Source organism: Scylla paramamosain, chromosome 34, assembly GCF_035594125.1.
Source record: "Scylla paramamosain isolate STU-SP2022 chromosome 34, ASM3559412v1, whole genome shotgun sequence".
In the NCBI taxonomy this organism is placed as follows: Eukaryota; Metazoa; Arthropoda; class Malacostraca; order Decapoda; family Portunidae; genus Scylla; species Scylla paramamosain.
The window spans coordinates 9,925,928-9,945,207 of NC_087184.1; the positions used below are offsets into that span (position 1 = coordinate 9,925,928).

At 36.7% G+C, this 19,280-nt stretch overlaps 2 protein-coding genes across 6 annotated transcripts; both read left to right on the forward strand.

The window, feature by feature from the left end:
* Positions 1-468: 468 nt before the first annotated feature.
* On the forward strand, positions 469-9,273 carry LOC135090129 (death-associated inhibitor of apoptosis 1-like). Of its 2 annotated transcripts, none has more exons than XM_063986503.1 (6): positions 469-710; positions 2,798-3,744; positions 3,934-4,101; positions 4,342-4,487; positions 6,978-7,785; positions 8,005-9,273. In XM_063986503.1, the coding sequence occupies exons 2-6, from the start codon at positions 3,075-3,077 to the stop codon at positions 8,196-8,198; spliced, it is 1,986 nt and encodes a 661-aa protein (XP_063842573.1). In that variant the 5' UTR covers positions 469-710; positions 2,798-3,074; the 3' UTR covers positions 8,199-9,273. The 2 variants fall into 2 exon arrangements, with proteins under 2 accessions (XP_063842573.1, XP_063842574.1); XM_063986504.1 differs by lacking the exon at positions 469-710 and adding an exon at positions 2,002-2,219.
* A 1,615-nt stretch (positions 9,274-10,888) lies between these two features.
* Positions 10,889-19,224, forward strand: LOC135090131 (acyl-coenzyme A diphosphatase FITM2-like). Of its 4 annotated transcripts, none has more exons than XM_063986510.1 (6): positions 10,889-11,152; positions 14,284-14,358; positions 15,784-15,848; positions 17,157-17,362; positions 17,783-17,935; positions 18,197-19,224. In XM_063986510.1, exons 3-6 carry the CDS (start codon positions 15,818-15,820, stop codon positions 18,701-18,703), a joined length of 897 nt encoding a protein of 298 aa, XP_063842580.1. In that variant the 5' UTR covers positions 10,889-11,152; positions 14,284-14,358; positions 15,784-15,817; the 3' UTR covers positions 18,704-19,224. The 4 variants fall into 4 exon arrangements, with proteins under 4 accessions (XP_063842580.1, XP_063842579.1, XP_063842578.1 ...); XM_063986509.1 differs by having other exon boundaries at positions 14,297-14,358; XM_063986508.1 differs by lacking the exon at positions 14,284-14,358.
* Positions 19,225-19,280: the final 56 nt, after the last annotated feature.

Genomic DNA, 19,280 nt, shown 5'->3' on the forward strand with positions numbered 1-19,280 from the left:
TATTGTTCGCCTTTTCCCTCGAGTTTGTGAGTAGAGCTCCTCCTTAAGTACATGCATACTTTTATTCTTGCTTGCTTCAACATTAACGTCTAAAAATGTCTTCCTTAAGGTCCTGTTGCCCTTTACAGCTTTGGCCGTACCCTTAATTAATAACTGTATACATGTACCCTCATGAAGACTATTTTCAAAGATCGCAGGAATCATTAATATAAGGATGTTTCTTCCTATCGAAGATACAAAACCCTCGTTAAATCATCACCAGGATCGTGAAAACACTCTTGACAAATCCTATCAAGTCTATTGAAAATAATCGAAGTAAACGAAAAAAATTATATATATATATATATATATATATATATATATATATATATATATATATATATATATATATATATATATATATATATATATATATATATATATATATATATATCACTATCAAACATACCACGTATATTGCTGATACAGGAAGGTTGTAAACAGATAAACTGTAAAAAAATAAATAAATAAATAAATAAAAAAAAAAAAAAAAAGATACATGACGAAGTCAGATATGTGGGAGTTTCCGACCACACGAATGTCGAAAGAGCGGCGCGGTTTGGTAGCTTAGCAAGCAGCGCGAGAACATCAGCCAGTAGTGTGCCGGCAGCAGGAGGAAGGGTAACGCTGCTGCGAACTCTACTGCATTACTTTTCTTCGTGTTGCGACGTGTGAGTTTTTTTTTCTTTTATTGTTTGTTGAATGTGTGACATACACACACACACATACTCACACACACACACACACACACACACACACACACATATATATATATATATATATATATATATATATATATATATATATATATATATATATATATATATATATATATATATATATATATATATATAAACTATTGTACAATTCAAACTTAGGAACATCTAAATAGTGCCACTTTTTTAGTTATATATATATATATATATATATATATATATATATATATATATATATATATATATATATATATATAATTTTTTTTCGTAAGCTGGTCTTCTTTACCTACATTTTACAATAATTATACGTACTTGGTAAAGAGGCAGGATAGCAAAGCAGAAGGCACCTGTTAAAGCACAATTTGATTTACCTTTTTTCCTACGCATTTTTTTCTTTCATTGGTACTTCCACAATTAATCAATACATTCCCACGGAGAATGTATTTTGGTTATTTATAACGTGGATCTCTCTCTCTCTCTCTCTCTCTCTCTCTCTCTCTCTCTCTCTCTCTCTCAGATGGGCCCATTTCTCCCCACCCCCATGACACTATATGATCGTTTTTTTTTTTCTTCTCTCTCTTTAAGCACCCAATCAGTAGAAGGCATGTTCAACCTTGTTTTCCTCAGACGTCACTCGATTACGTCACAATGGGATACCCTCTGATATTGATAACCCTATCTTTTCTTAATCTTATGTAACTTTATAAATAAGGCAATAATGGGACATGAGGTATTTCCCCATCGTAACGTTCCTTAAGCTTCGTGTATAGATAGGCCTATAGAAGACAAGCCCTTCTGTTATTCGGTGTTTATCATGGACTGATGTTATATAGTTTCTTTCAAGTGCAGTAGCACATATCAGCAATTTTTATTTATTTATTTATTATTTATTTATTAGCTTTGTATATTTTTCACCATGTATATTTTCAAATTCTACAGTTGGACCAATTTATATTTCACAATGAATGTTTAGGGAAGAAAAAAAATATACGGCTTCACTGTAGGAACACAGCAATTTTTAAGAATCTACTACGTACATAGGAGTGAGTCATATTGAGTTGCCATATTGGGGCAATGAGAAAGGAGACACAATATTGAAACATTTCCTCTTTAACAATGGCTCCAGACAGTTTTCTTCCGAAACTCAACATGCATTCATTAAACAATAAGGGGGAAGACTGGGTACTGGGTTTAAATATAGTTAGAAATGTGGTGAGAGGAGGCAGGCAGACAGGGAAGATGGAGTGAAGGTCGAGGTGCGGCTGGTGCGCCTAGTTCCCCTCCCAGACCCCCACTGCGCCACACATCGAAGGACCGAGAGAAGCGGCAGCCATTCCCTAGTGCTATTTCCGCCCTGTGCCAACTGTTCTGCTTTGGGAACGTCCAGCCGCACCTTATCCGGTTGTGTAATTGTACATTTTAATGGAAATGAACGAAGGAGTGGCTAAATGAGCTTAAAACAAGGTGAATTTCCGTGAATGTTGTCAAATGTTTGTCGGTAGTGGGAACCTTCTCGCTGCTGTGGTGAGGGCGAGTTGGCTAGCAAAACACTGCATACCTCTGTTTTCATCATTTCCTGGGATTGCTGTAGACAGGAATCTCATCTCTTCTGCTTATAATAGGCTCAAGCCGAAGTCATTTGGGTTTTCAAGACTGTTAGAGAGTCATATATGGCCTTTGAAAATACATCCACCCACCCGAGTGTAATTAAATATTCTCTCTCTCTCTCTCTCTCTCTCTCTCTCTCTCTCTCTCTCTCTCTCTCTCTCTCTCTCTCTCTCTCTCTCTCTCTCTCTCTCTCTCTCTCTATATATATATATATATATATATATATTATATATATATATTATTTATTTATTTATTTATTTATTTATTTATTTATTGGTTCCATTACTCTAACTCAATTTAGATTAATTTGTGTCTAGTACATTATTTTTAAATTGTGGCATGTTAAATACATATGCCATAAAATTTAATAAAACTAAGATGTTTCCATCTCTCTGTTCTTATATATATATATATATTTTTTTTTTTCTCTCCAGGTAAAATGAGCCTTCAATGCATGATGGCGTGCATGTGAGGTGGAGTGTATTCAGTGATACAAGTCTCCCCAAGGAAAGTTATGCTTCTCAGCTGATCTTATTACAAATTCATTGTTTTAAAAGTATATTGTTTGGAAGGACATTACCGAAACTTGTCAGTAGTTATTATACTTTACGCTTAAAAAACTGTGATAACGCGTGCAACCTTATTGGGACTGTCTGCAACACCTTGTGAATTGGAAAACACATAGTTAACAGTGGTGCTGTTACAGCAGTGATGGGTGACGCAAGGTTCACTTGTGAACAACTTCGAGAAGAGCGTTGCAGAATCAATACTTACGGAGAAAATAGTAACATACGTTTGAAAGATGACCTAGCAAAAGATGGATTTTATTTTACACAAATAGGACACAAGGTGAAGTGTGCCGGCTGTGGGCTGGAAGTGGACTCCTCCAGGATTAGTTCACCGCAGGAGGTGTATGTCCTTCACAAGGAAAAGTCTCCCCAATGTCAGTATTTGGTTTCTCCACCACTGCCTCAGAGCCGCACCAAGAAGTTTACATCATATGACAGCCTGAGATTTGAAAAGGAACGACTTGAAACCTTCATTGACTGGCCTGTTACATGGCTGAGCCCTGCTGACTTGGCCAAGGATGGCTTTTATTACCTGAGAACAGCTGACCACTGTGCATGTGTGTTCTGCAGAGGAATTGTTGGGGCATGGGAGAAGGGAGACACTCCACGGGAGGAACACCAACGTCACTTCCCACTCTGCCCTTTCATCAAGGGCCAACCAGTGGGCAACATTCCCCTAGACCAAGGCAGCATCATATCCCGCATCATCCCGAGTCCTGAGGCATCCCCAGCTCTCCCTCTCAGCATGGATGTATGTAGCATGGATGTGTGTGGCTCAGGGAGACCAATGCCAGGATCTTATCCAGAAAGCAGTGAGTTCAATATTTAAAATTATATTTTTACAATTATAGTGAGGCAAGATCTGTAAAATGAATTCTGGAATCACTGAATCACCGAGTGGAATACCTGTTGAAGGAGAATATATGAATCAAACACCTTCAAATATAAAATTTTTATGATAATTATAGTGTATCTTATGTGGCTTTATCATATCTCCTCAGGTCCCCCCAAGAAGACAGGCTTGGAAGGTATAGGTTTACCACAGCACTCTGGCCCAAAGCGGAAAGATTTCCTCTCTCAGCACGATCGGGAAAAGAGCTTTTCTCAGTGGCCTGAGATGGTGAAGCAGAAACCAAAAGAGCTGGCTGAGGCTGGTTTCTTCTATTGTGGTGAGTAATAGTGTTGGTAAAAAGCACAAATGTTTTGGTTTGCTGTGATGATGTGAGTTTAAGTGTGGGTAAAGTAGTAATTACAGGTTTGAATGATGTCAATCTGTCAGTTTTTTCTTGCATTTTATCAAAAATAAAAGCAGCAACAGTTTCATAAACCAGTCAGACAAATACCACAAAAATGTTTGCATTTGGCAAATTCATATAATGCAAATCACATAGAATGTATTTCTTGTGTAGGTTTGAGTGACCACGTGCGATGCTTCCACTGTGGCAACGGTCTTCGTAACTGGGAGAAAGATGACGACCCATGGGAGGAACATGCAAGGTGGTACCCGGAATGTAACTACGTTCTAGTCAAAAAGGGACAGGACTTTATTGACAAGGTATGTTTGTGTTGTGTCAGCTGGCAATGCAACCATTGGTTATTGCAATATTGTTAAGGGGGTATATCAGCCTTTTTGACCAATTTTCTATCAAAAATAGTGAAATGAGATATTTGCTCTCCCAAAAAATCAAGCAGTGTTCTGGCAATATTTCAAAGATAAAGTTTTAGTGTTCTGCTGCCATTTTTAAGCCTCTAGGGACGTGCTTCACGGCGGCATTTAAAGGTCCACCCTAAGGCTTAGGAAACATACATTTTCATGTTTTTCCCCTGAAAATTTTTATTTATTTATTTACTTATTTTTATAACAGTCTCAGCAGTGCTGATAAAATCACAATAATAATAAAAATAAAACAAATTAGTGAGAAAAGATACAAAATTAGTAAACTTTCCTTAGAAACTAGATGCTGTAATGATAAAACCTTGAGAAGATATAAGGCAACTTTTTTCCAGCATCAAATATCTGTCTACATATCATAGACAACATCCCCCTGCAAAGATGTGTAGCCAGAAGGTGGTGTTTGCACACATCTTCCATTAGATTGTTTTAGCTTTTTTTGGAAGGGGAATGACAGTTATGTGGCCTTTTCCTTTCCACAATTATTTTTTAATGAATTGTGCCAGCCTCCTTCACATATAAAAAAGAAATCAAATGCAATCCCAGTTATTTTAAATGAAACCCTCTAAAGGAGAGAGAACCAATCCTTACCATTTGAACATATCACAGGTAATTTGCCATTCCTGACTGAATTGGTCAACATTCCTACAAGAGCTCCACCAAGTGTGTATGCGCCAAGAGGGACGTCACAACCATGTAAAATTTCAGTGCAGTGAATATGACAGGCAGCAACATCTTGCATTTGTTGCTGATTTTTCCAGACAACAATATCCGGATGTCCTCTGGGAGATTATGATAGTAACTGGTATTGTTATGCGTGTTCAGGTCTGGCCATCACTGATGCATGGAAATTGAGTGATATTTCAAGTGACCTTTAGTAATCTATTTTTTGCACAACCATGAGAATACTATCAGTTCCCATTCCTCTCATTAACATCAGGTGTGTTGATCTAAAAGATCACCCTCCAGTGGCACTTATTATCATCAGCATTACCCAATGCTGAACAATATAACATAATATACACTATTATGGATGAAGATACCAAGTGCAGATGGCCTTTGTTAGTGCCCCCTAATGCACTTATGTGTTCTTTGAATGCTGATAAGTGCTGAAAGATTACAAGTGTACTGTACAATGGACAGTGTGCATGGTCCAAGATGGTGATTCATGAACTCTATAAACACTCAGAACCATCTTCTCTAGCCTGTATGTGATCAGCTTGAGCTGAAAATGCATTGACCATCATAGAAAATATACACTTTCTGAGGTCCTTTACTCAACCTTACAAGAGCTGCTAACAGAAATGGATAAGGATTGAGACTGGAAAGATTCAAAATATCATGATCTGCTATTGATGGAACTTGCCATTTTATTCTCAAATTCCCTGTGGGAAGATACATTGATGAATGCTATTACTTATTGTTGTGAAATGTTCTAGATCAGTGGTTCTCAAACAGTGGGTTGCAGGGACATAATCATCATATATCACTGTATATTTTTCTTTTTACTTTGGGATAGGTTATGAAGGAGTGAAATGTTTCAGATAGAGTAACTTATGATAAAGTTTGAGAACCATTGTTCTAGATGGTGAAAGTTACATTCATGTTACTTATTTAGCTAGTGTTTCTTAAAAGGAGACAGGCAAAAGGATTAAGTTGAATTTGGTTCATGTTTTGTAAAGTACTCAGTAGAAAGTAGAGGGATTCTGAGTGGCATCACAAGTGACTGTTAAAGTGAAGTTAGTTAATGATTTTGAAAAATGAAAATGATGAAAGAAACAGAACACGGAAAGTTCTCCATTAAGTTTATGGAACTAAGATAAAGACTTCCCTAATTTTACCTGCCTGGAATTAATTTCCAGTATATTGTAAAGAATCTTGAAGGCACTTGCAGTTGTGCTCATACAGCTGTGTGATTACCAAGTGGTAAATATGAAAATGTGTTGTTGATAAATATTTTATTCTGCTTATGGTATCAAAATCTATAATAAGATTATTACTTTGATAGTGTGTTTTTGCTTTGAATAAAGTATTCATAATAAACACATATGTACATTTTTTGCCACACAGTTAAGACAATAAGCCATTACTGTAATTTATCTCTGGCCTGAAAGTTTGTTAGGACTAAAATACTTTTAGTTTAAAAGATCAAGATTTATGCAGATAAGGCACACATTGTTGCATTTTAGTTCATTGTTACCAGACTTCATAAGTTGTCCCAAGTATACTTATAATGTTTAAATACCATTACAAGTCTGTTTTTCTAGTGTTTAACTCTGTTTTAGTACTTATGACAACAATGATACCTATTATTTACTGTTCAATATTTAATGTTTACATTGTATGGCTAAGGAAATTTATTTTCCTTTACAGGTGAGGCGAGAAAAACCACCATACCTGCGGTCTCAACCAGTCAACAAAGCCAGTTCATCTGCTGGGGTTCGGACAAACATCACTGAGCAAGAACTTGACCCTCTCATGGAACTGGACATCATCCAGGCCACATTAGCTATGGGCTTTCCATCAGACAAGGTTCGATCAGCCCTGCGCAGAAAATTAGGACAGACAGGCCTGCCATTCCTCAGACTGGAGTCTTGCATTGAAGCTGTCCTTCTGTACATGGAGGAGGAGACCCGCCTAGCCCTTCAGAAATCATCCAGGAATGTGGAGGCAGAAGCAGCAGCTCAGCAGGGAGCCAAGATGGAGGCATTGCAATCAACTAGTGACACACATGCTACTACCACCACTGCTGCCACTGCTTCTACTTCCTCCTCCTCATCTTCTTCTTCTTTATCTTCATCAGCTGGTCCTTCCTCCCACTCTGATCCAGGGGCAGTGAGTTCAGAGGAGCCCATGGAGACAGAATCATTACCCACGTCTCCAACTGATGATGTCATAAGCCAAGCAGATCAGGTCATTGGCTTGGCAGAACAGGCTCTCAATGCTGCCCCCACTTCTTCCTCTTCACCAACCCCAAACCCTTCAACAGGTACCTCTCTAGTCACCTCTACCAACTCTACTCCCACCACTCCTCCTCCTGGAACCCCCCAAGCTCCTGTCACTCCCTCCACTGCTACTCTTGGCTCATCCTCCTCACATTCTCCCAATATTGTGAAGAAGGCAATGAACAATCAGCTCTCTGACAACGACAAGCCTACCACTTCAGGAAAACCCCAGACTTGTAAGTTTTTGATTGGCTTGAAATTAATACATTGTATTAACTAATCAAAACATGTTTGAAAGCTAATAGAGTGTTTGGTCTTCATTGAATTATTATTCATTATTATTTCTTTGTCATTAATCTCTTTTTCTGCTATATAATGCAATTTTAATTATATGATGTACTAATTAGTATTGTGAACTATCTCAGTCATTAATCTCTTTCTGTTTTTGCCCACAGCCCAGGAACTTGCTGCAGAGCTTGAGAAGATCAGAGACTCCCACATGTGTAAAGTATGCATGGATGCTGAGATTGACATGGTGTTCCTCCCCTGCGCACACATGGTGACCTGCTCATCATGTGCTCTCGCCCTCTCCCAGTGCCCCATCTGCCGCAATGATATAAAATATGCCATCAAACCCATCCTTTCTTGAACATCTCATTTCATTACTTTTCAAAAATTTTGTTTTTAAAATTTGTGTTCTTTGGTAGAAAGTCAGTTAACACTTGTATTGTCTTTCGGTACCAAGCTCTTGGGTCCAGCCATCTCAGAGAATGTTGACTGTTAAGTTTGGTAATTTTGTGATTGTATTTTGTGGAGGGTAAATTATGGCAAATTACCCTGGCTAATGATTGCCTTTTATTGCTTCATGACATTCAAAAGGCAGTGTGATGAGTGATATGGAAAGGTGGATTGAGCCTGTAACAGTAAGCTTGGGAAGGAAATGCTTAGTTAACTAGACAGGACGACAATGGTTTATATCTCTGACGAGATGGCTGTCTGCTTTGATATGTGATTATTCTCTAATAACCCAAAAAAGTATACTGTGTGCACCCACTGAAAATAGTATGTATTCAGCTTAATGTGTCAAGTAATTGCAAAAATGTATACCATATTTTTCTTAAGATTGCTACTCATTTACAAATTTTGAAGAGCTTACTGAAGTTTAGATATTTACTAATTCAATTGTTATTTGTGTGCTCAAAAAATGTGAAGCTTTTTTTTCTGGTTGGTAAAGAAGCTTGGAAAACAGCTAAACTTCATGTCGTAAATATATTTAATTGCCAATTCTCAGGAAACATTAATATATTTGAACATTCTTGTCAAGTTATTTTAAGTCATGTATACGTATTTATACATACACATGCATTATAGAGCATTACATGTATGATTCACTATTCAAGCATGATCTAGATAACAGTACTTTAACATACATATGTAAATAATGTACCTCTATGTCAGTAAGAAATGGTACTGTACATATTGATATAGGATGAAGCATAGAGATAGCTAGCTAACTGCAAACATGGCCGGTGTTTTCAAGTTTAGCTTGGTGATATTTTATGGTTTGTTTATATGAAGGATTATTTTATCCCATCACTTTTCATGCCTCTTGGATAACTTTGGCTGTGCTTGGTTTAAGGTCAGTTGGTACTACCTATAACAATTATACAAAGCAATGCACCTGCATGTTTTCATGGAAATGCCAATAAATACATTACCAGCAATCCGAGTTTATTTTACTCATGTTCATGGTTGATTGTGAGGCAACTCTTGAACTGGCAGTGGTGGACATGCTCTAATAATTTGTTATTAGATGAACAGTACAACTTTAGCTTTTAGCTAAATTTAAAAGTTTAGTGTTCGTAAAAGCAAGTTTACAAAACGTGAAGACACTTGGGTTCGCCATTCTTTACATGGGGATAATTGTTTGCTGTTGACATGGAGAAAAAAGTTCACTAAACTTGTCAAAATTAGCAAACTCAGCAGGGACTGCCATTCTTTGCAAGACAATTAGTAGGTTAATTATTCTTTACATATGAATGATTGGGTTCGTTGTTCTAGACATGAACATTTTGGTACTATAAGTATAGAAAGGTTGGAGTTCTATTCTACCTGTTCAAAAAGATGACAATGAAATTAATGACTAAGTAAATAAATGAAAATTCATACAAATTCGCATATTGAAACCGAGGACAAAACTTACATTAAACTAATGTCTTTTTTTGTGAAATGAGTTGGGAAAAAAAAAAAAAAAAAAAAAAAAATATATATATATATATATATATATATATATATATATATATATATATATATTACACGAACGAATTTAATGTCGGAGGCACTAAAGATTGTTGGTTTTCTGCTTGCAATCACATCTCCGCATGAGTTCGATTTCTTCAGGAGAGTAAATTGCTCGTGTGACCGCGAATTTTCATTAATTTTCCATAGTACGCTATCGGATGAGCTTCTGACAATGAATATAGAGGATGCTTTGATCTGGCCGCGTTTGCATTCTGCTGTCTAATTTATAATCCTTAGACTTTTTATTCGGTGAGTTTGCTCTTTTTTTTTTTTTTTCTTTCTCTTCTCTTTTTCAGTTCCTTGCTGAGAGAGAGAGAGAGAGAGAGAGAGAGAGAGAGAGAGAGAGAGAGAGAGAGAGAGAGAGACTGTTGCATTAATAATGAAATACAACAAAGGAGGAGAACGGACCTTGCCACCCACCTCCTGGGCAAAGACTTAACTTACTGCATAAATATCCTACAGTCTGGGAGCAAACGTAGGATATTCCTTGAGTATATCCCTGAGAGTAGCTGAGTCTAAGAAATGGTCAATGAGGGTATACAAGTCATATTGACCTTGCAGCCTATGAGAGGACATTCCGTGACATAATGACGCAGAGTGTGTCCCCTTGGTGCAGCACATAGCACACAGCATATACCAGAAGCACTGACTTTCCAAAAATATTTATAGCCTAATCTGAGCGTCATTGCCACCCTGTCGTGTGATACAATGCGTCTCCCATAGGTGTAAGCACAGCTCTGGGAGACACGTACATAGTGAAGACTACTACCACTGCCCCTATGGCAACAAAGCTCCTACTGATCACTAATGCTACTATGTACAAAATCCTTAATGCTACTTTTAACATAGCCCAGAATGTACTCAGCGCCAGGGTCCACTGTGTCGTCCTGAAGGGCACAGTGAGCAAGGCGGTCTGCCTTTTCATTAAGCAGGATACCGACTAGAGAGGGGATCTACTATCCAGATGAAATGGACCGTGGCACCACACCTAGAGAGAGAGAGATTACAAAACGATGACGCAGTATTTAGTACAGCTTACATCATACATGTTATATAATTATGGACTAAGCAAAACAAGGATCAATAGTTAGGAATGGAAAAGGGAGCTGATGAAAACGATAAGCAGCCTTGGCATCAGCTGGCAGCCTGACATCAGCTGATTAGTAATGTGCCGAAGAAGCGTGAGGCAGCCTCCGTCCCGGGGATAAATTTGCGCCTCGTTCTCAACACAACCTTCATCTCCACTAATTCCTTGAACATGAAGTCTGCCCAGGAGGCGCACATCACGGAGCCAGTGTTGAGGTAACCTTGGTGTATAGAAGTGCATATGACCAGTGATTTTATACATCCTAAGGTATAGGTGAATTTTTCTGAGGGATTTGTCAGTACGTATTTTCCTCCTCAAATCTGCTCTCACGGAGCGTTGAGCAGTTGACCACGGGCGTGAGTATGAGAAGTATTGTAATGAGTGGGAATACTGTAGCATAATGGGTATAGTGGTAGTGGAGTTCTGTGGCGCCACAGGCCTGCGTGTCAAACGCTAATGCGGGTAAATTTTCAGTTTCATGTAATTCTTCTCTCTCTCTCTCTCTCTCTCTCTCTCTCTCTCTCTCTCTCTCTCTCTCTCTCTCTCTCTCTCTCTCAATGCACAACAAACTTAGGTATCCATTAGGAAAGCATGGTTTTAGGATGGAGAAAGCAAATTTCCTACACCTAGCATACATCATGGTTTACCAGGGGGTTTTGTCACCTACCGGTTCACCACCTCTTATTGTTCATACCTATATAGTTTCATGTCGTGGTGGTTTCATTACTCAATATATCCTTATATGTCTTTTTAGCTGAAATGCACAAAAACTATACAAGTTCACATATATAATCCATATTATATGACTTAGTGTCCTCATCCTTTGCAGCAACTTTATTTTCATTAATGAAATTATTGGTAGTCAGGAGCAAACTCTTAATCCTTCATCAGCCAACATGCAAGGCTGCTTCTGCGCTTGTGGTGAATCAAAGTTGCTACTTTTGCCTCTACCCTTCTATTCAGTGATGCAAAGTATAAAATTTATAAACTTATTAATATATTAGATATTGAGAAATTAAAATGACCATTTTGGTCTTCAGATATTTATCTTCATTGGATCTCCCAAGAGATGCACTGTCTCACCACAGTGAAGTGTTACAGAGAGAGAGAGAGAGAGAGAGAGAGAGAGAGAGAGAGAGAGGAAAAAAAGTTGCTTCACCTCCATCAAGTCTTTCTTTGTGGAAATACACCTGTCAAATTATTTACCAGCTCTGTTTCATAATTCCATTTTGCCTTACTATTTTTTAGTCTATTTAAAGAGGATAACAATCAAATTCCTAACACACCTCATGCAGTTATGTGAAAGTCTTGTTGACATGTTGATGGAGGCCAGTATGGTAAACATTGGACAGTTATGAGAGTTGTCATTGACTATATAGAATGAATTTCAAATCACCCCTCTCATGTGATTATCTGGACAGTATATTTATTTGCCATACATTACATTTGTAATATAAGTAATTTGATTTGATATCAAAAACTGCAGCATACATCATTCTCTGCCATCTTTTGAGGTGAAAGGAATAAAGCCAAGACCATGTTATTTCTATAGTTACATGGGACAATATTGAAATATACATACATTTTACTTTCCCTTTGTTAAATAATATTATTGCATTTAAATGGATATTTGCAGGATCATAACATTGTTTTGTGTGGTAATATACAAATTATTATAACTATAGTGGATCCAGACTACCTTGATACTTGGGGTGTTGGCTTTACCCATTCATGCTGTTGCTACCTTGGAGTGACCTAACCTGACCTGGGCCAGCAGGGTGCAGTCCAGGGGATTCATGTGTCAAGGACACTGGGATAGGAGTGCTGCATGATCTGTATGCATTACTAGGTGTGCAGGAAGATATACAGAGTTGTTGTTCCATAATAAAATTACAAGCAATAAAAAAAAAAACTTGTAATTTTGGAATAAAGGCAAAGGATGACAGTATGACTATCAACTATGAATGTGACAGCAATGCAGAACAGGTACAGCCAAGATCCCAAGTTTACCAAGTAAGGCTGGATTCACTATAGTGAAATCTCTTTTCAGAGAATCTATTAGATGGTAACTGAAGTCTTATAAAATAGCAAAACCACTTATGTGAATGCACTGTATAGAGAAATTTCTAGAAACTGTTTTGCCCACTCTAGGATGTGATAGTGAGGGGCACTTCCAAACATTTTTTACCAAATACTCGTATTTAACCAGAGGATCAAGCTCCCCTTGGATCTTCGCTTAACTGCTGACCAGTCTTTTGGCCATGCAAGGCAAGCTACCTTTCTCTAGCCTTGCCCATGTAACAATGAAAGGCATTTCAAAATGTAATGTACCCTAATATTATATGTGTGGGTAACCCTCAAGCTAGGCCACTCCCTTTAAAATCCCAACTATTTTTTTAAGGCTGAAGAAGAAAAGAGAAACCTGGAATGGTTGACTGAAGTAGTGGCATCACAGGATTGTTCACATAGTGTATGTACTTTTGAATTCCACATAACTTCATATAACAAAATAATGTCATGTTTATTTTCATCAGTAAGTGAGTTCCTAGAAAGCAGAGGTGAGACAGAAATTTGGTTGAATCTTTAAAATTTATTAATGGTGTCATTATTGATTTTGACTGGTGATGCAGTTTTAAAATACTTAAAATAGTGATATCTAAGACTTGAGAGCAGAGATGCCTACATATTGTATGAAACTAATGTCTGGATCTCTGACCTGACCTATATTAACAATTTTCATCACTGACCTCTCATTCACATAATATGGATGGGGATTCCAAAGAGTATTTAAGTAATACCAAAACAGTACTCTGTTATCTGAATTACAGGTATGATGGCAAAATTTGCATTTCTTCCTTAGATAATCCCATAAAGTTTTTTTGAATTTGGGTAAAAAAATATTTAGATTTATCAGAGCCTTGATATTAATCTGCCTGTCAAATTTAATTTTATTTAAACTTATGGCTTTAGTTGACCATTGCACACACACACACACACACACACACACACACACACACACACACACACACACACACACACACACACACACACACACACACACACACACACACACACACACACACACACACACACACACACACACACACTTTTTGATAATAAATTAATTCTTAGTCCAGGATTAGTGATATACCAGGTGTAGTTGGAGTGGAAACAGTTGCACTTACTTAATTAACTCAGACATGCAGGTGTGTTGAGGTGTGCAATAGAGGAAAACGGCTGACAGAGACAGTACAAACCAACTACCTTTGGTAAATCTTTATGGTGTAATTTCTGATATATGTATACATGTATTTGCTAATACTCGTACATACTATCTCCATGCCAGTATCTTTATTCAGAATTGCAAGGGCAAGTGGGTCGCCTGAGCTGCATTCCTAGTAGTATGTGTTTCTGCCAGAAGGTGAGGGAAACACTTGTATGTATTTGTTCAAAACTGAATTATTTTATTTATTTATTTTATTATTATTTTTTCTAACATTTTGTTTTAAATAATAGCCTAAAGGCCTTTTGTTTCTAACTGTACACTAATTCATGAAAACTCAATTGCTCTAGCCACTTCAGCTGATATTCAAGACAACTATCCCCTCTCCTTCAGTGACACTCAGCTCTGTCTCCTCCTCAACACTGAACATGCACCCTTCTTTAATTAAAATCACAACTGGCAAGTCTACATCTCACCTCTTGCCAAAATACCTTCCTTGAAGTCAGTTATTCCATGTTGTCTGCCATTTTTTTCTTCTCCCAGATTCTGACTGTAAGGGCCTTGTACAGAGTATATCTGTGTTTGGGGATGGGTATTTCACACACACTGTTGTATTGTTGTATCTTGCTATCCTCTGCTGTTATTTCTATGGTTAGTGATATTCTGTACTTGCATGCTCTCCACTCACATAACCTCATCCTGCCCGCCTCACTCTTTCTTCCCTTCATTAACAAACTCTGACACTATCAGAGTTTGCTTTTTCCAGATTTTTGTGACTTGGATTGTCTCTCAGAGAGGACAATCAGCACACTTACAGGAGTAAATTTACCAACCTGACTGGAACCCTTTTCACCTAAATTTTTCAGGAGGGACAATTAAGCGAACTTTTTTTTTATAGTTTCTTACAAAACTTGTTGAGCCTCCTTTTTATGAAGAAGACCTTAGGCTTACATATTTGTGTACATTGAATGCTATATGAATAAGATTATATGCCAGAAATAAAATTACAGCCAGGAACAGATGTAAGTATTATAAAGTTACTGAATGCATAGTTTAATTAGTCTTCATATCTTTTCTTACTGAAATATGATGGCTGACAAATATTGTAAGTAATAAATTTAATAGTCTTTATAAGAACTTATAAGGAAAACTGCAGTTAAGAAACATAATATAAGCACCATGTATTGAATGGAAGAGAGAAGAGTAGCCATTTAACAAGCCTGTGTGTAGGGATATCTCTCTCTCTCTCTCTCTCTCTCTCTCTCTCTCTCTCTCTCTCTCTCTCTCTCTCTCTCTCTCTCTCTCTCTCTCTCTCTCTCTCTCTCTCTCTCTCTCTCTCTCTCTCTCTCTCTCTCGTTTTCTATCCACATTATTGGTTAGTATTGCTACAGTACCTGCTCATTGTTGACTATTCATATGTTCCCAGTTATGTATAGTGTGTATGTGTTTGTTTATGTGTGTGAATTTGTGCATGCTTCTCAAGGAACATTACTTGCTAGAAGCTAATGTGATACTAAACATAGTATCAGATAGTGAGATCTTTAAAATAACAGCTTTGTAATTGCATTTAGTATAGTACATGTAGAATTTTAAAAATATATAAAATGTTTCTGTGTCCACCAGAGGCATCACCCCAAGGCGTCCCCTCAGACAGGACATGACTCATCTGCAGGCCTCAGAAGAGTCTGGTAAGTAACATCTTGTGTTATGAGCAGATGTCCTTACTGCACTGGGAAAGTGTATTAATTATCTGATAACAAGTTACTTGATGATGCCTAATATTATTTGAGGTATTTTTCCATTATTTTATGAAACATAGGTTATAATTAAAACTTATTTCTATGGTAAAATTCTCCTTCATTTTATATATATATATATATATATATATATATATATATATATATATATATATATATATATATATATATATATATATATATATATATATATATATATATATATATGCCATATAGAGAAGACTAGATTAGAGTGGAAAAAAAAAGTTTTACTACTACAGTATTGGTTTCCAAATATATCTTAGGAAAGAAATCTCCAGAGGACTGGATCAGAAGCTGAGAGGTGAGAGATTTGCTAAGAAGCCTGGCCAGTGACAAATTATCTGAAAAGAGATGTGCATACAATTTTATTGTTTGAATTCCACCAATTTCTTTATATTTTAGTGTACTGAATCTAGTAATAAAAATCAGGTTATAGTATTTGATACCTTAAGACATTTAATGCCAAATGGGATTCTACTATAGCATAGCATTTGGAAACTGATTCAGTAATTCCTGTTTATTACCTTAAGCATCATAAAAGCAGAGTTCAGATTGCATCATACTCAGTAGCACAGTTCTGATAATCTGCTAATTGCTAACTGCTGAAGCTACCATAACTTTTTTACTAGGTGATTAACAATTTTGCTAACTTTGGAAACCATTAGTGGACCAAACTGCTTCTGCTAAGTGTAATTCTGCTTCTGCTAATTTAAAGTTCATAAAGCTTTATTTTTCCTGTCTGTTATGTTTGCATTGCCAACAGTCAGGTATGCACACTATAGGCTGCATGACTTTGGAACATGTCAATCATGATAAGACATGGTTGGTTGATGGCTGTTGTGTATACCTTCATTATTATCTGATCTTGACATGCTATAACTTTTTGGGAAGGTCTCTGTATCAGTTTTTATCTTTTTTTAGAGCCAAGATTCCAAGTCAAATGTAAATTCATCTAATAGTATTTAGCACATAACATTAATTTCTGCATTTTCTCTAGCAGTTTAGCATTAACAAAGGAAACTTTTCAGTTGGCAGATTACTGGTTAGCAAAGCTAGGTTTTCAGCTAGTGGTTCCCATCATATATATATATATATATATATATATATATATATATATATATATATATATATATATATATATATATATATATATATATATATATATATATATATATATATATATATATATATAAAATTTTATTTTATTTTTTTTTCCAGATGATGTCAAGGAAGAGAAAAACAGTCAGTCTTGGCTATCAGTTTGGGAGAACATTGTCTGCTGGTGCAGGAAGTACCTCCTCATTTCTTCCAATGCCAAAATTGCTTACTACCTCACCACCCTCCTGGCACTGTCCAACATCCAGCACTATGTGGATTTGCCTCACTTGGAGGGCCTTACAGGGAAGCACAGTGTCCTCAACCAGGTGAGCAATTTTATTCATTATCATGTTGTCTTGCTATGGCTTGTGAGTGGATGGATAAGTAGCTACAGCAGTATTTCTGAGAATCTGTTGAAGTTAAAACATTTGTGTTTCTGCTAAAAATGTGGAATAATCCTCACAATAGGTTATTTTTTTATTGACAAGATAGCTAAGGCTGGCCAAAATCTACTGAGCCTTGGTGATCACTCTTGGTGAACATATAATGTGTCTTCCTTATATTACTCTGAATGTCCTGCTAGTGTTCATTTATTTGTGATGATTCTCATGGCCAATTTATCCCACCTTCAAATCAATATCTCAGGATTTCCATAATGCTCTAAATGGGGGCATTTTGGTACTCTCTTTAGTTCAATGCATGCTTCTGCTCAATTTTGATAAACAACTTTGCTGTTTGTTTTTCAGGTGTTTGTTAAAAAGGGTTGGGGTTTCACCCTTGCTGTGTTCCTTCCCTACCGCTTTGCCTCCCTCTTCCTTCATCCGAAGTTGAGGGTTAGTTTGACACAGCTCGTTGTCCGTTCAGCACTGACAACCTTCTTTTTCTTCATCTGGTGTCAGGTAACTTGATCCATTTAGTTATCTTTCATTCTTTACTGATGTGTGTTATTTAACCATCCATCTAGTTACTTTTCATTCTTTATTGATGTAAGTTATTTAACCATCTGTCTAGTTAATTTTCATTCTTTATTGAAGTATGTTAGTTAACCATCCATCTAGTTATTTCTCATTCTTTATTGATGTGTGTTACTTAATCATCCATTTAGTTACTTTCCATTCTTTATTGTCAATGTAAATCTCATTTTTATCACTGTATTTCAGGTTCTATTCCCTGCCATTGATAACTTCTCAGCTACCTGTATTGCTGGGAATGAAACATTGACCCTGACCAAGGCTGAGTGCTTGAGTAATGAAGGATGGCAGTACTTCTCCTTTGACATATCAGGACATTCATACCTCCTCATATACTGTGTCTTGATTATGATGGAAGAGAGTAAAGAAATAATTTACTTTGTCTGGCTTAAAGGACAGCTGTTTGGTGAAGCTGTTAAAAATAGAAAGGAGGACAGCAACTGGCCTGATCTAGATGAGAAGCAACTTAAGTCCTTAAGGACAAGATTCCCCAAAGTGTCTCCAGTTGTGGCTGTCACCTTCTTTAACATGTGTGCTTTGGCATTGCTCTGGGACTTCATGCTCCTGGTGACCACACTTTACTACCATACGTTTGCAGAGAAGGTGATTGGCACTGTACTTGCCCTTCTTATGTGGGCCTTCCTGTACAGGGGAGCCTTTCCTTGGTTGTTTTCACTGAAGATATTTGGATCCTAGTATGGCAGTTTTCATTATTTATTTTGTGTGTATAATGTTTTATGTCACACACATAAAATTATTTAATTTTTAAAGTATTTATGTACTTATTGTAATAGTACCACTACAGAAGCAAGATGTGAATCATGAAGATGAAATGACATACCTGTGCATAATTAAATAGTTTTCCAAAAAATTTTATTTTTATAGTAAATATTTTTTACAGTAGCCAGGTTTCAAATAGCATTTTATCTGAAGTACAAACATTGTTATGAACAAATTGTATAACATGGTTAAGGCCACACATTCCAAGGCCAGGTTATAGAATACAGCCATTATGTTCACAAAAAGAGATGAAAGGGACATTGAGGATTGTATTTTTATTCTTACAGTGAGACAAAGCATTGCATTTTGTCTACACTATTAAAGGGGATGCCAACCTGGCATATAGAAAGCTTACATTTTAGCATACGTGTTTCAAACGTTATTTGATATTTTAATATGGGCAGTATGGCTTTAACAAGTAAAAATTGTTTTCCTTTGTTGCTTTTTATCTCTATTCCAATGGTGTATTTGTGGAAAAATTTATGCAAGCCAT

What these genes read in the sequence shown, in the direction of transcription:
- LOC135090129 (XM_063986503.1), top strand. Translation starts at nt 3,075, where the DNA reads ATGGGTGACGCAAGGTTCACTTGTGAACAACTTCGAGAAGAGCGTTGC. An exon ending in AGGATCTTATCCAGAAAGCA is followed by an intron (nt 3,745 to 3,933) that starts GTGAGTTCAATA and finishes ATATCTCCTCAG; the next exon opens with GTCCCCCCAAGAAGACAGGC. An exon ending in TTCAGGAAAACCCCAGACTT is followed by an intron (nt 7,786 to 8,004) that starts GTAAGTTTTTGA and finishes TTTTGCCCACAG; the next exon opens with CCCAGGAACTTGCTGCAGAG.
- LOC135090131 (XM_063986508.1), top strand. Translation starts at nt 11,109, where the DNA reads ATGAAGTCTGCCCAGGAGGCGCACATCACGGAGCCAGTGTTGAG. An exon ending in ATCACGGAGCCAGTGTTGAG is followed by an intron (nt 11,153 to 15,783) that starts GTAACCTTGGTG and finishes TGTGTCCACCAG; the next exon opens with AGGCATCACCCCAAGGCGTC. An exon ending in AGCACAGTGTCCTCAACCAG is followed by an intron (nt 17,363 to 17,782) that starts GTGAGCAATTTT and finishes TTTGTTTTTCAG; the next exon opens with GTGTTTGTTAAAAAGGGTTG.